Below are 17,549 nucleotides of genomic sequence, written 5' to 3'. Positions count from 1 at the left end.
GAATAGTATATTCATATTGAAATGAACCCGAATATTTTCGGCCGACACTCGTCAGGAGTAATCATCAGCAACTAGTAGAGAATTCGAAAGAACAGCGTATATCAACAATCGCTAGGTATCGCTAGTATTCGACATTTCGTGCTGGTGACGTCATATTTTGTGTTACGATTGTTGATATACGCTGTTCTTTCGAATTCTCTACTAGTTGCTGACGATTACTCCTGACGAGTGTCGGCTGAAAATATTCGGGTTCATTTCAATATGAATATACTATTCAGCTGCATATTATAGGTCTCTAACCCCCTTACACCATGTGGTGTCTTAACGAAAATTAGCGCTATTTTTTACCTCTGGTGTCTGATATTGATATTTCATTGAAATTGTGGTATCGACTTGATATTATTGGCGAAAAAATGTATAATCAGGCGGGATGTAGCGATAATTCACAATTTCAGGCATCAGTTATTCGAAACTATCTCCAATTTTCAGATAACATCTGATATAACAGAAGGGGTTACCTATCAATTCCGCGTCTGCGCCGAAAACGGATGCGGCCTCGGCAAATTCAGTTTGCCGAGCGAAGCGGTTACTTGTGAGAACCCCGTAACTAAACCATCACCTCCACAAAATCCGTGCGTGGAAGACACTACCAACACATCCATATTACTCGCTTGGGACAAGCCAACCTCAGATGGCGGTGACTCGAATATATCGTATGTCATCGAACAAAGGCTTGAGGACGGATCTTGGAGTAGATGCAACGATAAAAACTTGAAAACTCTGTCTTACAATATCGAGAACTTGTCTTCCGGACGGATGTACTTGTTTAGAATGAAGGCTTGTAACAGGGCTGGCGAAAGCCTTCCAGTGTCACTGCCGGAAATGGCGGCTAGAGAGAAAACAGGTATGAATTCTATAGTAATTTAGTTTGTTAAGAAATCAAATATGCTATTATCGGAAGTGCTCATGAAGTAGTCAGAGTCTATACTCATATAGTAGTAGAAGTGTTGCCATAAATTTACACTGAAAAGTAGAACTAGTAACTAACTGCTTCAAGTAGATGTAGAAAATGAAGATATAATATGTAGGTTCACATGCAGGTCGTGGGTTTGCACACTTTGATCAGGTTGTCAGAGTTGGCTACTTATGAGATCGCAAAATGCATCTTCGCGACCAGCGCAAAGTGACTAACGTGGCTACATTTAGATAGAATCTTTGAAAATAGTATTCCAAATATCATATACTAAAATTATAGACATTCTGTTACTGTTATACAAGTGTTGTGCTAGTTAATCATCTAGTCACTCTGCTTAAACTAATTCAATATGATGAACGGAGGTTCGTCTGCATATGCACCTGATAACAAGGCCACTTCAATAATGATGATTCTTTTAAACGTAGTGGCACCCACTGTTGATTTGGACGCATCTGTGATGAACGGCGTAACTGTAGACGCCGGGAAGACATTCGAAATTCCGGCGATCGTAACCGGCAGACCGTACCCTGACATTACTTGGACTAAAGGATTGGGAGAAGAACTTTCGGATCGCGCTTTTGTAAAGAAAACTGAAGACGGTAGGTGTCTGGTATCAGTTTTGTCGTGACACAGCTAATATTGGTTACATTTGACAGGAAGTACAGTCACAGTCCGGAAGTGCAAGCGGTCGGACTGGGGCGAATATAAAGTCACGGCAAAAAATTCTTCTGGCTCTAAATTCGTGACTTGTACGGTCAACGTTCTCGATGTTCCTGGGGAAGTTGTGGTAAGGAAAATTGTTCCAAGGCTCAATAATTTGCTGAAATGATATTAGCACTCCATTGAATTGGGAGTATCGAATCACAAGATTTGAGTTTAGTGTTGGATTACTGTTATATACCTTTAGACCGAAGAATCATATTTTGACGTTGAGATTTAGGTAGGCGTTAATCAATTCACCAATCTTTTGATGTTTTCAGACTATTTCCATGTAATTATGAGCATCAGATCACAAAATTGAATTTAATATTGGATTGCCGTTTTATAATTTTGTGTACAATCCTAGTATTTCGATGTTGTGACCTAGGTAGGAACAATACATTGCTGCAATATTTTGGTGTTTTTGAATTGATTTTACAATTTTAATAAAAATATATTTCAAAATGTATCCATCCGGTAGCTGCAGCTTTGAAGGTTCTCAAACCATCTTTTCTACAGGAATTCAAGACCGGCGCAGTAACTAAATCGATGATCGGATTAAAATGGAGGTCACCTTTGGACGACGGCGGAAGACCAATAAAGAAATATCACGTTGAGAAACGTGACATCACGATGAAGGCGTGGCTTAGTGTGGGCTCAGTGGAAAAGGTAGCTCAATCTCATTTATTCTCAAGTCTTTTATGAAATGTATTTTATCTCCCAATAGTTCAACATGGATGTTACCAATGTCCATGAGGCTGCAAGCTATGCGTTTAGAGTTTGTGCAGAAAATGCAATGGGCAAAGGACCCTGGGTAGAATGTCCTTCAGTTCTGTGTCAAGATCCAATTGGTATGTATTTTTATCATTTTTTCATTTATTTAAAGATGTCATATAAACACGATTTAGGTATAGAAAGCTTCTCTTGAAAACTATATGGTTTCACTTATTTATTGTACAGATGTGCCTGGTCGGCCTGAAAGTCTTCGTATAGTGGATAAAAAGGACACTTCAATTGAGTTGAGATGGGCGCCACCAAGAACTAATGGAGGGAAGAAAATTATTGGCTACACTATTGAATATCAAATGGAAGATTCGGAAGATTGGGTGCAATGCAATGAGTGAGTGTTTTCTGATTGTTAGGACTGATGATAAGTAATATAATGATTAAAATGATGATAATAACGATATTTCTTATGTCTCTACAAACAGTTTCATTGATATTGCGTAAGGTTATTGAAATGCAAGACTCATTGACATGTGATGTATATTATTATGTATTTAACTCAATTTTTTTTATCCAGGAAACCTATTGACGTGTTGAAATATGTTGTTGATGCACTAACCACCGGCGTGAACTATATCGTTCAAGTGAAAGCGGTCAATAGTGTTGGACCGGGAGAAGCAGCACAGACTCCATTGACAGAATGCAAGGAGCCAGATGGTACTGGAAAACTTAACGTGATTTTATAGTTTTATCAGAGATGCATTAATGAATCAATTGTGTTGAGACTACATAACATGACATCAATCCTTTGAATTACTTTCCACTCAATGGATTGCGACAGAGTCTTACCAAAATTGCGAATATTGGTTTAGAGTCTCATTTAGCTTCATGTTTCTATAGAAATAACATTATTTACAGATGTAAAATTCAGATATACGTGTGTAAGGCATGCTATTCACATGCATATTCATATATCATGATGTATATTACGTATAGATATATCATATTCATACATCTATTCATATATACACACCGATAATACTACATATCTATCTTTGCAGCTGCACCAGAAGTCTCTCTTCAAGTGGGAATCAAAGGCATACTTCAAGTTAGAGCTGGTGACGCGTTGAACTTACCCGCCACTGTGTATGGAGTCCCTGCACCTGAGCTGCAATGGAAGAAAGATGATGATTCTGAAATTTCGGAAAGCGACAATGTCAAATTGACACGCAACGGTAAACTAAGATTCATCAAGAAATAGCATCATAGTCGTTCTTATAACACATATCTGGACACAGAGAAAGAAGCATCTCTTTTAATACCAAAATGCATCAGAAATGATCGTGGAATATATCATGTCACAGCCACCAATCCCATAGGCAGCAAAACGGCAAAGATTGATGTAGAAGTCTACGGTACGGCTTGCACTGTAGCACTTTTCGTGAATTTTTATGCTAATCTAACGCAATATTACAGATACGCCATCCTCCCCACAGCATGTAAACGCAGAAAAAGTGACCGCAGAAAGTCTTGTGGTAACATGGCAACCTCCATTGGATAACGGTGGAGCTGACATCATGAACTATGTTGTTGAAAAAAGCGATTGCGAGAATGACAATTGGGGGCCTTTGACTAACTCAGTTATCGACACAAAGTATAGGTATCTGAGTTATTATTCTCAAGTTTTATGTGATGTCTAATGTGGTTTACTGCAATTATAGAGTGACTAAGTTAACAAGGAATAGTACTTATCGTTTCCGAGTCGCCGCCGAAAACAAGTACGGGGTTGGGGCTCATGGTATATCCGAACCTGTAATGGCTAAAGATCCATATGGTATGTTCAAAATTAGAAGTTCTGAAATTGTTCAGTAATCTGAACAATTTGTTCATTGTAGATCTCCCTGGACCGCCTTTCACACCCGAAGTGTCCGACACGAACAAGTCTTCCATGCTAGTAACTTGGAGTCCGCCTGCCAGCGATGGCGGGGCGGTTATTGAGAGCTATTGGCTTGAAATGAAGGAAGTCGAATCCAGTAAATGGAGAAAAGTTTCGAAATCGTCGATACCGGCTAGAGATTGTTCCTACAAGGTACCCCTTAACAGTTGAAGCTGTTAGTGTATGAATGTAAAAAATGAATGTATTCGTACATGATTATCGCATTTCTATTGGGATAGCACGGAGGGATGATGCAAGATTTAGAAAGCCTTACAAGATTATAACTGCACCTTGCTTGTCCAGCTATGCATATGCACTGATAGTGTGTATGTACATCATGAGTCGGTGTATATGCCGCGAAACATCAAGGACTGAACTATATAGTGTCCTATTCCTATCGCCACTATTTACTTTGAGGTAAATATTCGTGAATAAATATATCTTTTAATCTCACAGCATTTTGGTGTAGGATATGTCGATGCACCATGAACTCTATATAACGTTAGAATGGTTTCAAGATAACTATCCAAATTTCTAATTTGGTTCAAGGCTTGAGGTTTCATTTCTATAATTCATGGAATATACTTCCAGCTGTTACATTTTGCAAATTAGAATGAACTTGTAAAGTATTTGGAGTCTGAGAACCACTGTATTAGACTAAGTTATGTGTTTTTGTAGGTTGCCCAACTGAAGGAGAATCTCTCTTACCAATTCCGAGTCAGTGCCGTCAACAAAGCTGGAATCGGTCCTTGGTCCACAGAATCTGAACCAGAATGCGCGGAAGATCCAATCTTTCCACCGAGCCAGCCCGGCACACCAGATATCATTGATGTTACGGCGCATACCGTTTCATTATCATGGACACCGCCTAAAAGCGATGGCGGGGCACCTGTGCTGGGTTACAGAGTAGAAGCACTTGATGAAGTCAGAATTTTTCAATTTGATTTACATCACAGTGAATAAAAATAATTTTGTGTCTACCTAGGTATGCTTACAATGGAACGAGGCCGTAATAGAAGACCAAGAGTTGATATCTAAAACGGAAATTGTGATCCCAGATCTAAAAACGGGGTTGCGCTATCAATTTAGAGTCACAGCCGTAAACAGAGCCGGCAAAAGTCAGCCATCATCTACTTCCAAAGATGTGGAGGTCAAGGATAAGATCGGTGTGTCAATCTTAGCTGGAATTTGGATGATAAATTTGATGTTGAATGTCAATATTTCCACTTCAGAGCCTCCTGTGATTACGTTGGAAATCGGGGCTCAAAATGTGATTGAAGCGAAGGCAGGCACTACATGTAAAATTGTAGCCAACATCAGAGCAAGACCACCGCCAGAAGTACAGCACCTTTTTATTTGAAATATATATTTCTTTTTATAAGTGCGATCAAATAATGTATTCATATTGAAATAAATCCAAATATTTTTGACTGGCGTACATCGGGATTAATCGCCAGGAACTATTATATCAACAACTAATAGTACTTTGTATATCAATAGTCGTTCTTTTGAATTCTCTACTAGTTGCTGACGAGTTTCAGCTGAAAATATTCAAACATATTTCAATATGAATATAATATTCAATTGTATATCGAAGTTGAGTGCCTCCTTAAAGTGCTGCGTATGCTTTCGGATGTTTGTAGTAATAAAGTTTCATTCTGTGCATTAGATCAAATGGGAAATGGGAGAGAAACAACCGGTTGATCGGAAATGTTCGATTGAAAATACAGAAAATAAGTCAGTGCTGTTAATACCGGAGTGCACGCGAGATCATTCGGGGAAATACACGATTGTTTGCAAAAATCTTGGTGGCAGCAGAAATGCGAGCTGCAGAGTCATTGTAAAAGGTATTTTTAAATTATATATTTGTATAGTTGGAAGCAATGTGAGTATATTTCATTAGATTTTATTCTATCATTGTATTTGTTTCCTTACCACAGATACTCCAGGACCACCGCAGGACTTGGTAGTGTCGCATGTTACGAAACGTACCGCACGGCTTGATTGGACGCCGCCTCTTAATGATGGAGGTTCGAAGGTTCAGAAATACATTGTTGAAAAACGGAGGAATGATGGCCGAGCGTGGATCAAGGCAAGGAAATTGAATATTTTTTCAGTGTCCAATCTTAATATGTTTACGCTTACGTAGTGAATTGGTTATATTTCAATCAAAAGTATCTGTTTTGATGTATCCAAAGTTATAAGAAAACATGCACCTCTGTATTATTAGCATTGCAACCATTTGTTATCTGGGAACTAAATGGATTCAAAGAGATTCAAAAGTAAAACCAGTATGAAAAAGTATGACGTAACAATCAGAGTTACAGACCATGTAATCTGCTTTGTAACGAGGCTAATTGCAACTCTGAATGTATAAAAACAACAGCCAATACACAAAATAACGCAAAACAATGGAAGATGTGTAATTCATGCATAAAGACTTTTTGTTTGCATAAAATTGGCTTGGTCAACTGAATAATTTAGGATTCCAGGACTCTCAAATGAAACATAGGTCTACATTTCACAATAAGACCAGCAATTTTTTAAATAAAATTCTCTTTTTTCTATCTAGGTCGATGCATCAATGTCCGGCACGCAATGCACCATAAGCGATTTACTTGAAGGATACAAGTTCTTTTTCCGAGTCAGCGCTGTTAATGCCTCAGGTCAAGGTCCTCCATGCACGACAGAAGAGTCCACGCTTATTCGAGACCCAGTATCAGTACCCGACCCACCGTCTTATTTACGTGTGGACAGTGTGACGGCAGCCAGCGTTTCCTTGAAGTGGAACGCTCCACAAAATCTTGGAAATTTACCTCTCTTGACGTATATAGTTGAGAAATTATGTCGTGAAGATGTAGATGGGAAAACTGTTGACAAATGGACACGTTGCAATTTAAACGATGTTAAAAATACGAGTTATACGGTCGGTGGATTGAAGAATGAAAAACCAACATTGAGAGTAATTGCTGTGAATGAAGCTGGAAACAGCAGACCTTCAAATGCAGTTGGACCTGTCGATTGCAAAGATGAAATCGGTGTGTTGGCTAGTTAATTTCTATATAGTAGTATAGTGGAATCAAAGTGACCCATGTCCATTTTACACATTTTTAGTAAATTGACTTCAGGTAAAGTTTTCATCTTCTTTCATCCATATATTGGCCCTTATTAAGTTTGAAATAATGAAACAGACATAGCCATGGCCAAGGTACAGCTGAAAAAAAGTGAAAATTTTTCGAAAACTCAATTTTTTCAAGTTTTAAAAATAGACCGTAAAAGTTTGAAAACTGGACATAAGTCACTTTGATTCCATTTCGAGGATATGTAGTTTAAATATGTGTATTTTTATATGTTAGTTTATATCTATATTCCTATATTTCTTCCGAAGAGTGAGAAGTTATACGTAAATATTTTTCAAATAGTTTGCTTAATGTGTTTGGTGATGTTTTTTACTCCTGCTAATAATGTTCAGGGTTTCACTCTTCCACGGCGAAGAGAAATAAATATCTTCTTTCCCCACGTAACAGTAAGCCAATTTAGAGTTCTATTGAATACTCGGGACCTATAATTTGGTGTACGCTACCACAATATCCATCCATTTGCTCTACGATAGGGTTAAAAAGAGGCACTTAATATAATTTGACACTGTTGCCATGCGTAGTCCAGATTTTTCTCCCAATTTTATATACTTGTGGCTTTAAATTAGCCTTGAAATTATATAAACTACTGTACATAATGCAAATACTATATAATTACCATATTTGTGATTAGACTCGTTGGTTGTAATGATCATTTCAATTTTGTGTCGAATACTGTGGTTGCATTTTTTATGTGTCAATATTCTTGCCGTTTGTACGGTACATAGTTCTATTGGATAAAAATAAAAGTTTATCTCTCTGACACCATTTCATGTTACAGTGTTTCCGACTGTCGAGACGGTTGAATTCAAGGAGCTGGAAGTCGGGTCTGTGATCGATTTATTCGCCAAGTACAAAGGAAAGCCCACGCCGTCCCTGACGTGGGTTTTGGACGAGAAGAATATCGAAGAATCTGATAGGGTCTCCATCAACACTTCTGACGTATCCACCAACTTGATAATACAATCAGCCACAAGAGAGGATTGTGGCGTGTATCAAGTTATTGCCAAAAATACTGCCGGGCAAGCCTCCAAAAACATCAAAGTCAGCATTCTAGGTACCGAGGCAAAATCTTTCGGTAACAATGTAGTGCTGACTAATCCTACTTCAACTTCACAGATGTTTATGCGAAACTACTTGATTTTTAAATTGTAGATTGTGTAATGTAGAAAGTATGAGAGTGGGGTATGTTTGCATAACTTTAATGAGTGGGATTGTCAACAACTGAGTGAAACTCTTCTTTATCACAGTAACGGAACATATTTTTGAAAATGTACCTTACTTCTTTCGTTTAGTGTAAGTCGTGAAGTAGCTTCCTACAATTCCTAAGAAACTGACTTCGACTAACTGCTTAAAGTATGTGATTTTATCAATGAAATTTACTTTCGGAAACCTAGAACCCTAAAAGACTTCCATTATTTTCTTGCCCTTGAAATAGTTTCGGTATGTTTTAGAATAGCTACTTCTATTTGTGTTGGAGTATCTACTTCCACTCAAGTACCATCGCCGGCTACTTTGATCACCTCCTGTTCTAAATCTTTGTATGCTGTAATTTTGTGTCACACATGCAGAACATTGCTGCAATACTTCACATTTGTGAATTCAATGACCTTCCTACCTTTTTTAGGGAAGCCAAACGAGCCCGAGAAGCCTTACACCTTTTCCTCAGTAACCTCAAACAGCCTGGTGTTGTCATGGAATATGCCGAAAGACGACGGCGGCAGTCGTATCAGCCATTACATTGTCGAGAGACAAGAAGCTGGCCGCGACTACTGGCTTGCCGTTGGCGATATCAAAGACTTGAGATACAATGATACCGCTGTCAAGAAAGGAAAGAAATATACCTACAGAATAAGGTAATGCTGAATTGTTCTGTATTTAAATGGTATATTAAGGTAACCGTTTCATTTTACCAGCCAAAATGCATTATATGTAGTAGTTCTTAAGATGTAATCGACATGAGCTACCTGATTGGACAAAAGTTATTGAAAATTTGGTTTAACAATGCTAGACTTATTTGCACAATATGATCTGTGTATAAGGCTAGAATAATTTTTTCTGTAAAACCACTGAATATGGCAAGAAGACGACGTGGCCTCAATACACCGTCACCTCTCGTAGAGTACACTCAGTGTTGGCAGTTTCCGAGAAAAAGAAATGAATTAGTAAATAAATCCATAAGGACTCGTTCCATTATAATTTAGCAAATTTTTTGACATCTGTAATGCATACCCTCAGAATTGTCCAATATTTACAAATGCTGTTCTTTTTTTTTTTGAATTCTAGGTACATTACAAAATATTAAATTGAAAAATTTCCAGCGGTTCAAAAGATAAAGCGATGCAAAATTCTCTTCCTACTAGGTGGCGCTGCATGCAAAAATCTCTAACATCCATATTTTTTGCTTTAATGATGGTGGAGAATCAATTAAAATGTCTAATTATACAATTCTAGGCCTAGGAATTTAAAAAAATTAACTTTTTCGCTCTAAACCGAAGGAAAAAAAGTTACAGATGAAAAAAAATTGGAGGGGGGTGTGACTTGAAAATACATGTAGGATTCCGTTCACACACAAAAAAATGAGTGCAAAATGTACTTTGAAGCAGTATGATTGATAAAAAATCAGATTTTCAAATTAAACTCTATTCCGCAATGAAATCACAAACAATTTGTTTTTGCATTGCGTAATTGGTCATGTTAGTAGGGACGGTGGGCAGCAGTACTGTTCATTTTGTATACATCATGAAATATTCGCAAATCAATCCATGATACAACATTTGCGGCATAATATATAATGTACGTGGAAACAAATTTCATATTATCAACACTATGCTGTTAATATGTAGTGTAGTAAACGCTTTTATCATCAAATATACATAAAAAAGCTACTATGAGAATGAAATCAATACTTTTCGATACTGCTTTTCAAATTGACCATCGGATTAATTTTCAAATTCTGTTGGTATGTTGACAATATGTGCATTGTAAATGCTGATATTATAACTTAGCAATTCTAAGTTTGTGACATTTTCCATCGACAGGGCCTCTGTAGTTCATTGAAAAAAACATTGCCAGTGCCTAAGATGCCAAATCATGTGATAAATCCACTTTGATATTAAAAATACGACGATACTATTTTTGAAATTACGTTACAGGGCAGTGAATAGCCTCGGTAAAAGCGAATGGGGCGTGACAGACGAAGTCGAAGCAAAGGATCCGTATGACTTGCCTGGAATTCCTGAAAATTTGGAAGTCACCGACGTGAGCAAGGACGCTATGACTGTGTCCTGGGACGAACCAGAAAACGATGGCGGTGCGCCAATCACCGGTTACATGCTGGAGAAGAAATCTCGCATCAGCAGAAAATGGAGTCAAGTGTCCAATGACACGATAGCCGGAACGCAATACCGCATACGTGGCTTGCAAGAAGGGCAGGAATATACGTACCGCGTCGCAGCTATCAACGCCGCAGGACAAGGAAAATTCTCAGAACCGACCAAATCTGTTATGGCAAGAGTACCGATTGGTAATAGTTGAATTTTTTTGTACAAAGTTCTTTCTTATCAACATCGAGAGGTGTTCCCGGTGACGATCAGCGTTCACCATGAATATATCAAAGTTTGTTACAAATTATAAACATTTCGTCTACGGCATGCATATATTGAGTTTCGCGGTGAACACAGTTCGTAATCATAACATTGATGTTCACGGGGAACGCTAATCGACGATTGTCACTAGGAATACTCCTCGACGTAGACAAAAAACTACACTGGTACCGATTTTTCAACATAAATTTCGCATATGTAACATTTTCCATACATGCAGCATCACCTGGTATTCCCGTGCCGAGTGTGAACGACACGACTAAAAACTCAGCCTCTCTGTCATGGACGCCGCCCATTTCTGACGGCGGTTCCAAGATCAAAAACTACTCCGTAGAACTACAAGAAGAAGGCAGTGATGATTGGAGCACAGTCTCTCCTCAAGAAATACGTTCGACGGAATATCTGGTTGAAAATTTGAAAGAAGGCGGAAATTACCGGTTCAGAGTGACGGCCATTAACTCTGCCGGCCCTGGGCAACCTGGCGAAGTCCCGGGCGTTATCAACATTAAGGATAAAATCGGTAACTCCTTGGTGTGTCTGTGTCAGATTTTGACTGGATGATATAAGACTTGTGATTACAGAAATGCCTGAAATCGACTTGGACGCGTCTGTGAAAGACCAGCTTGTGTTCCGTGCCGGAGGTGTGGTAAGGATATATGTTTACATCAAAGGGAGACCGGAGCCTGAAATATCTTGGAGAAAGGATGGTGAGTTATAAATACTCCTCCAAAGCGTTAAAAGTAGTGGGGGATTGGTAATCAGGTAGAAGTAGAGGTAGCTCTGACAATTTTTACTCAAATAATAATGCATGAAAGGTCTGACAATTTCTCAAATAAGTAGTTTGTAGAAGTAGATTTGTTCAATGGGTCGCATATTTTTAGCAGTTTGGGGTGGGTCAACTCAACTCGAGTCATTGCGCATGACTCGAACCAAGTCATATGACTCGATACTAAGACGGCAAAGACAGATATAGACAGACATTTCATTATAACATCGAAGACTATTTAAGTGATCACATTATTGGTATTCTGTCTATCAGTCCCAATACTTGGAAGATAGGGCCAGAAACTGTTAAGACCGAGGAAATTTACTATATTACGAATGTGAGCCATTCTGTGTCACTCAAGCAGAGTTTAAAAAAGTGGGTTGAAGTACATTGAACTAAAAACTGAACAGTGAAAGTAATGACTTGGACTCGGATTCGAGTCAAAAACGCTACGACTCGAACTCGACCCTCTACTAGCTGATTGGAATTGACTCGGTGGTGAATTGAAAATGACTTGAATTGTGAGCAAATTACACCATGAACTAATATTACGACACCTCGCAGGAAACTACATTCAAAAGTTCTGAATCTAACTAAAATTTGATGTTTTATTTATTTAATTCATGGACATTCGTCCAAATTCTTTCATCTTGGAATTGCAATATAAAATTCTATTGTATTTTGCGGACCAGACATATTTCATGACTTACCACCTCTCTTGTTATGTTTTTTAGATGACGATGTTCCATCAGAAGCAGTTATCGAACGTTCGTCGATAAGCAACACACTCGTCATCAAAGAGTGCAGCCGTGCCCATTCCGGAAAATATTCAATACTGGCTCAGAACGCCGCAGGAGAAAAGCGCTTTGACGTTTCCGTTTTAGTGCAAGACATACCAGGACTATGTTCTGACATGAAATGCGAAAACGCAACCCACGATTCTGTGTCTCTATCTTGGCAACCCCCTACAGATGACGGTGGATCAGTGATCACTAACTACGTCGTAGAAAAACGTGAATTGTCTAGACGATCATGGACTAAAGTGTCTATGACTTTGACTAGAACGTCTACTCTCGTACAAGGGCTGACTCGAGGCGAGTCTTATTTGTTCCGGGTTTCAGCCGAGAACATGCTCGGCGTGGGGTCTGGACTTGAGACCAAGGACGCCATCGTGATCAAAGAGCCGTTAAGTGAGTATTGGAAGCCAATTTCAACGTTTTGCTTCAAGTAGAACCCAGCAGCAAAATAATGTATATATTCAGATGTTGTCAGTAACAATGTACTTCCAGGAAGTACTCTCAAGGTTATGTTTTGTGGATACTTCCTCATTTTCATGAAGTTTTCTATTAAAACTACTTAATTTGTACACTTTTAGTTTTGTAATTTAAAAAATGGTTTTGGGGTATGTTTGTGTCACACATTGTCGTTATTACTGGGAGAAACAGCATTTGTTTCTCAATAACTGAACAATGAACTTATTTATGAAAGTGGCACCTATTTGTCATAAGCAATTTTTATGTTACTCATGCTAATGCACAGCACAATTTCGGAAATAGATCAACGCTACTACTACGTAGTACTTACTACTGGGTGCTTCTCAGCACTTGATATTATTTTTCCATTTTAATTAGTTTTAATATGTGTTGTAAATTGGTACTTGAGTTAAAATTTACAATGTTACTTGTATCAAACTTTTTTCATCCAAATTTTTGCATGTGACAGAGAGCTTGCACTAATTCTTGATTTATGGAATATATTAACTAATTATTACCACCAAACTTTTTTAGCTGTGCCAAACAGGCCCGACGACCTCAAGATCACTGACGCCAAAAAGAATTCAGTCGCCTTGAAATGGAAGCCCCCAAAATCAGACGGCGGTTCCGAAATCACCGAGTATCTGGTGGAGAAGCGTCAAGTCGGCAAGGAAGAATACACGCCGGCGACCGATGAAAAGGTCACAGACACATTCCAAGTTGTGACCGGCTTCAAGGAAGGCGACCATTTTGAATTCCGCGTTTCGGCAAAGAATGAAGTGGGTGTCGGGCAACCTTCTTTCCCGACTAAACCTGTCATTTGTTGCGAAATTCAAGGTATATTGAATTTTGAGTCGAATGTAAAGATGTTAGCAAATTTGGACTGTAGGAATTATTTTCAAGTGCTGAAATTTAACTTAGTAGAGAATGGAAAGTACTATGAACTCACCAATTGTTTATAACCTAGACACGATAGTTTATGAGATATCGCAATTTCAAATTTCACTTAGCTAAACAGTGTCTTATCACATTGATAAATGTCAAGGGCGATACACCTGATGTTACATTTTCATCACACTTTCAATAGAACCGCCATCGATCGAATTGCAAGGACGAGACAAAGTAACTGTTAAAGTTGCTGACGAATGCCGGGTCAGCGTCAAAATTGCCGGAAAACCCTCACCAACTGTTACATGGGAAAGAGACGGAACAGATTTAGAGACCAACGATAGAATGACGGTCAGTAAACATCAGTATTTTTGAAATGTCGAATAGAACAATATCCCAATATAAAGTCAGTTTATATAAGTAATGTAGTTATTGTGTCAACAAAAATCCAATGATTGATGGCATTTTCCATATTAATGCAGATCAAAACGACAGAAAAATCTAGTTTGATGGAGATCCCTCATGCTTTGAGAGACGATACAGGATTTTACAAGATCATTGCGAGTAATACTGCAGGCCAAAGAGACACAAAAGTTTTCATTGCTGTCATTGGTGAGAAACAATTACAAATTTAATTGCATATGAGGTTTATGTTATATATATATATGTACTCAGATATATGTGTATATGAGTGCAGTACATGCGTATACACATTATATGTATATATATGCTTAGATATAGTCAGAGTCCATGCAAATTGTATGACTGTTGGTAATATTCTGTGCTTTGTGAAATAAGATTGTTTTATGACGTGGAAATGAGTTAGCCAAACCATATTCTAATCACCGTTACATTCTCTACAATAGATTTTCGTCATGTATGAAATCAATGTATGTAGAAATAAAAGGTGTGCACCATTAAAAGAATTTACATCATATGCTTGATGTGTTGTTGCTAAGTCTTCTCTCGTTCGTTATCTAGACAAACCACAACCTCCAAAGGATCTTGAGGTTAAGGAAGTCACTAAAGAGCATGTAATCTTAGCATGGAGTGCTCCGGAAGACGATGGTGGTACTGAAATATCAAACTATGTCATTGAGAAAAGAGGTTAGCATTCGAGAAATATGCTTATTGGTACGACTCTGCAACTAACGTCTGTTGTTTTGAAGAAATTTCACGAAATGCTTGGACCACAGTAAAGTCCAGTACATTGAAAACTGACGTGACAGTGGGAAAACTAACAGAAGGAAATGAATATATATTCCGTGTGATGGCGGAAAACGCGCAAGGACGATCACAGCCTATCGAAACGCAAGGAATTGTTGTAAAAGATCGATTCCGTAAGTACAATGTCTTTTTGATTCCTAATTCTATTTGCGATACACTTCGATTTCAAGGTGTGCCCGATGCTCCTGACTCGTTGGTAGTGAAGGAAATATTCAAAGACTCAGCGGAACTGGAATGGAACAAGCCCTACGATGGAGGAAAAGAAATCTTTAATTTCATAGTGGAGAAACGGGAAACAAAAAGTGAACGTTGGACACGAGTTACCAAGGTGATTTGTAATTTTCTACTATCCCTATCAGCTTTTGCCTATAATTCACTTTATCGTTTTTCTATTATGTGGTTAGATAGAGTGATATTCCATGTCAGAAAAAAAAACCATTTCGATATACAGTGTGGTTTGAAATACTTGAAGAGTAGCTGTAGTCAGACTGATTTTTTCCGCAAGAGCAAATCCATTAATGAGAATTGCTAACAATGTCGCAATAGAGTATTATAAACATGTGCGGTTCTGAAAAACATAGGGATTTTATACACAGAGTATAATACACAGTATTTGTTACCATTCAAGTGTAATTATACCAATTAGCAACAGTGAGAAAGTAGCCCACATACTTGAACATGATAACTTTAACGCAGAGCGAACGTTTGTAGTTGTATAATTGTATATCTGACTCCAAGAAGGTTGCGTTTACAATTCGCTGCGTGTTTCTTCTTCCGTTCGACGGACCGGCTAACCACTCCTTACGACCTTGTTGGCTGACGTACCACCAAGCCTGTCTCTTGCACACGTATTCGATGGATCACACTGACGAATATATTTTGTTTCCGTCTCCCCGACTTGTAACTTTATTGAATATCACGTACGGTTCAAAATGCAATATATCTCCACCAAACCAGCGAAATACTTATGAATGTCTGTCGACTTCCAAACCAGCAAATAATCATGATTGTATATCGACCTCCGAACTATCTAATAATCATGAATGTATATATACGCTGTATTACATCCGTACCTATATCATAACCACAACAGATTACATGCACCAAACATCGTACGATTTATACTTTGTTATCTACGTTCACACGACAAAATATACGACTCACGAAGGCCTTATCGGGTTTCAGTTCAGGGAACTACGTAAGGTTTACCAACTCCCTATTGACTATTATTAAAATGGCATTATACCAATATATTTCGTTAAAATAACTCAAACTAATTACCTCAAACCAGCTCTAAGTTGTGCTGAATGGTATGTGCTTATCTTATTTCTGATATACAGAATGAATTATCTCCATCATCGATATTAATGTATCCACATTATTTACAATAAAAATCATAATTATTGTCACTGATTCTAGTATTTCCATCCATTCAATGCACATAGAGTACAATCCAATGTAACCAAATGATTATTTGCAGGAAATCATCGACGATACCAGCTGCAGCGTAGCTGGACTCTTCAAAGGAAACGAATATGAATTCCGTGTGGCTGCAGAAAACAGTATGGGAGTTGGATCATTTTCGTTGCCTACCAAGGCTGTCAAAGCGGAAGATCCCATTGTGCCACCGAGTCCGCCACAATTGATCACCCTCACCACTATCACCAAGACATCTGTCACTCTGACTTGGACAAAACCAAGGCAAGTTATCTGAACATATTGAATATGCTAAAACATTTCTATCTGAATTGAATATTACATTTATATTGAAATTTAATGGAATATTTTTTGCTGACACTGTTTAAATGAAATTTTCAGCAACTAGTATGCCTTTCAAAAAAATTCATATATCAACTGCCGTATCATCAAATATGTTATGCAAAGTTCTTTTGAAATCCGTAGGATCACCCCTGACGAGTGTCAGCTGAAAATATTCGGTCTTAATGCAATATCAATACATTACCTAATAGTATATTGAAGTTCTGTACCTCCAAGAGCGTCTTCTGAACTATTAGGCTTTAGATTTTTTAGCCGATTCCAATTTGTGTATCAGATATTCCATATTTTATTCTTTATTAGGAGCGATGGCGGATCTGCCGTGGCTGGATATGTCGTCGAGACGCAGAAAGCCGGTGCCGAAAAGTGGAAGACATGGTGCACGGAAGAAACTTGCAAGGACACGACATTCACTATTCCGAATTTACTCGAAAATAACGAATACAGAGTACGCGTGTCGGCCGTGAACAAGGCGGGGCAAAGCGAACCGGCCAATATGAAAGGGACTGTTGTCGTTAAAGAAAAACAGGGTATGTCAAAATAGGTGTTTCCACTCCTTT

The 17,549-nt window shown here is 38.2% G+C and overlaps 1 protein-coding gene across 1 annotated transcript in view; it reads left to right on the top strand.

Moving 5' to 3' along the window:
* Positions 1 to 17,549, top strand: part of LOC145439972 (titin-like) — a 515,551-nt gene that overhangs the window by 361,891 nt on the left and 136,111 nt on the right. The window contains exons 193-224 of the mRNA XM_080317640.1: positions 490 to 904; positions 1,402 to 1,575; positions 1,633 to 1,763; positions 2,195 to 2,344; positions 2,403 to 2,526; positions 2,636 to 2,795; positions 2,979 to 3,118; positions 3,463 to 3,636; positions 3,700 to 3,816; positions 3,878 to 4,061; positions 4,123 to 4,235; positions 4,297 to 4,490; positions 5,016 to 5,261; positions 5,323 to 5,503; positions 5,570 to 5,676; positions 6,007 to 6,184; positions 6,278 to 6,429; positions 6,910 to 7,375; positions 8,256 to 8,531; positions 9,102 to 9,330; positions 10,630 to 11,000; positions 11,300 to 11,599; positions 11,661 to 11,786; positions 12,580 to 13,035; positions 13,633 to 13,935; positions 14,186 to 14,337; positions 14,469 to 14,598; positions 14,968 to 15,093; positions 15,156 to 15,326; positions 15,384 to 15,541; positions 16,694 to 16,914; positions 17,293 to 17,519. Of these exons, the coding sequence (XP_080173766.1) occupies positions 490 to 904; positions 1,402 to 1,575; positions 1,633 to 1,763; positions 2,195 to 2,344; positions 2,403 to 2,526; positions 2,636 to 2,795; positions 2,979 to 3,118; positions 3,463 to 3,636; positions 3,700 to 3,816; positions 3,878 to 4,061; positions 4,123 to 4,235; positions 4,297 to 4,490; positions 5,016 to 5,261; positions 5,323 to 5,503; positions 5,570 to 5,676; positions 6,007 to 6,184; positions 6,278 to 6,429; positions 6,910 to 7,375; positions 8,256 to 8,531; positions 9,102 to 9,330; positions 10,630 to 11,000; positions 11,300 to 11,599; positions 11,661 to 11,786; positions 12,580 to 13,035; positions 13,633 to 13,935; positions 14,186 to 14,337; positions 14,469 to 14,598; positions 14,968 to 15,093; positions 15,156 to 15,326; positions 15,384 to 15,541; positions 16,694 to 16,914; positions 17,293 to 17,519 (6,652 nt within the window). The remainder of the gene's footprint in view (positions 1 to 489; positions 905 to 1,401; positions 1,576 to 1,632; positions 1,764 to 2,194; positions 2,345 to 2,402; positions 2,527 to 2,635; positions 2,796 to 2,978; positions 3,119 to 3,462; positions 3,637 to 3,699; positions 3,817 to 3,877; positions 4,062 to 4,122; positions 4,236 to 4,296; positions 4,491 to 5,015; positions 5,262 to 5,322; positions 5,504 to 5,569; positions 5,677 to 6,006; positions 6,185 to 6,277; positions 6,430 to 6,909; positions 7,376 to 8,255; positions 8,532 to 9,101; positions 9,331 to 10,629; positions 11,001 to 11,299; positions 11,600 to 11,660; positions 11,787 to 12,579; positions 13,036 to 13,632; positions 13,936 to 14,185; positions 14,338 to 14,468; positions 14,599 to 14,967; positions 15,094 to 15,155; positions 15,327 to 15,383; positions 15,542 to 16,693; positions 16,915 to 17,292; positions 17,520 to 17,549) is intronic.

This window comes from Botryllus schlosseri, chromosome 5 (genome assembly GCF_051294905.1).
Source record: "Botryllus schlosseri isolate E-star chromosome 5, Bs_hap1, whole genome shotgun sequence".
NCBI classification, from domain to species: Eukaryota; Metazoa; Chordata; class Ascidiacea; order Stolidobranchia; family Styelidae; genus Botryllus; species Botryllus schlosseri.
This window is presented reverse-complemented; position numbering and strand designations above follow the sequence as displayed.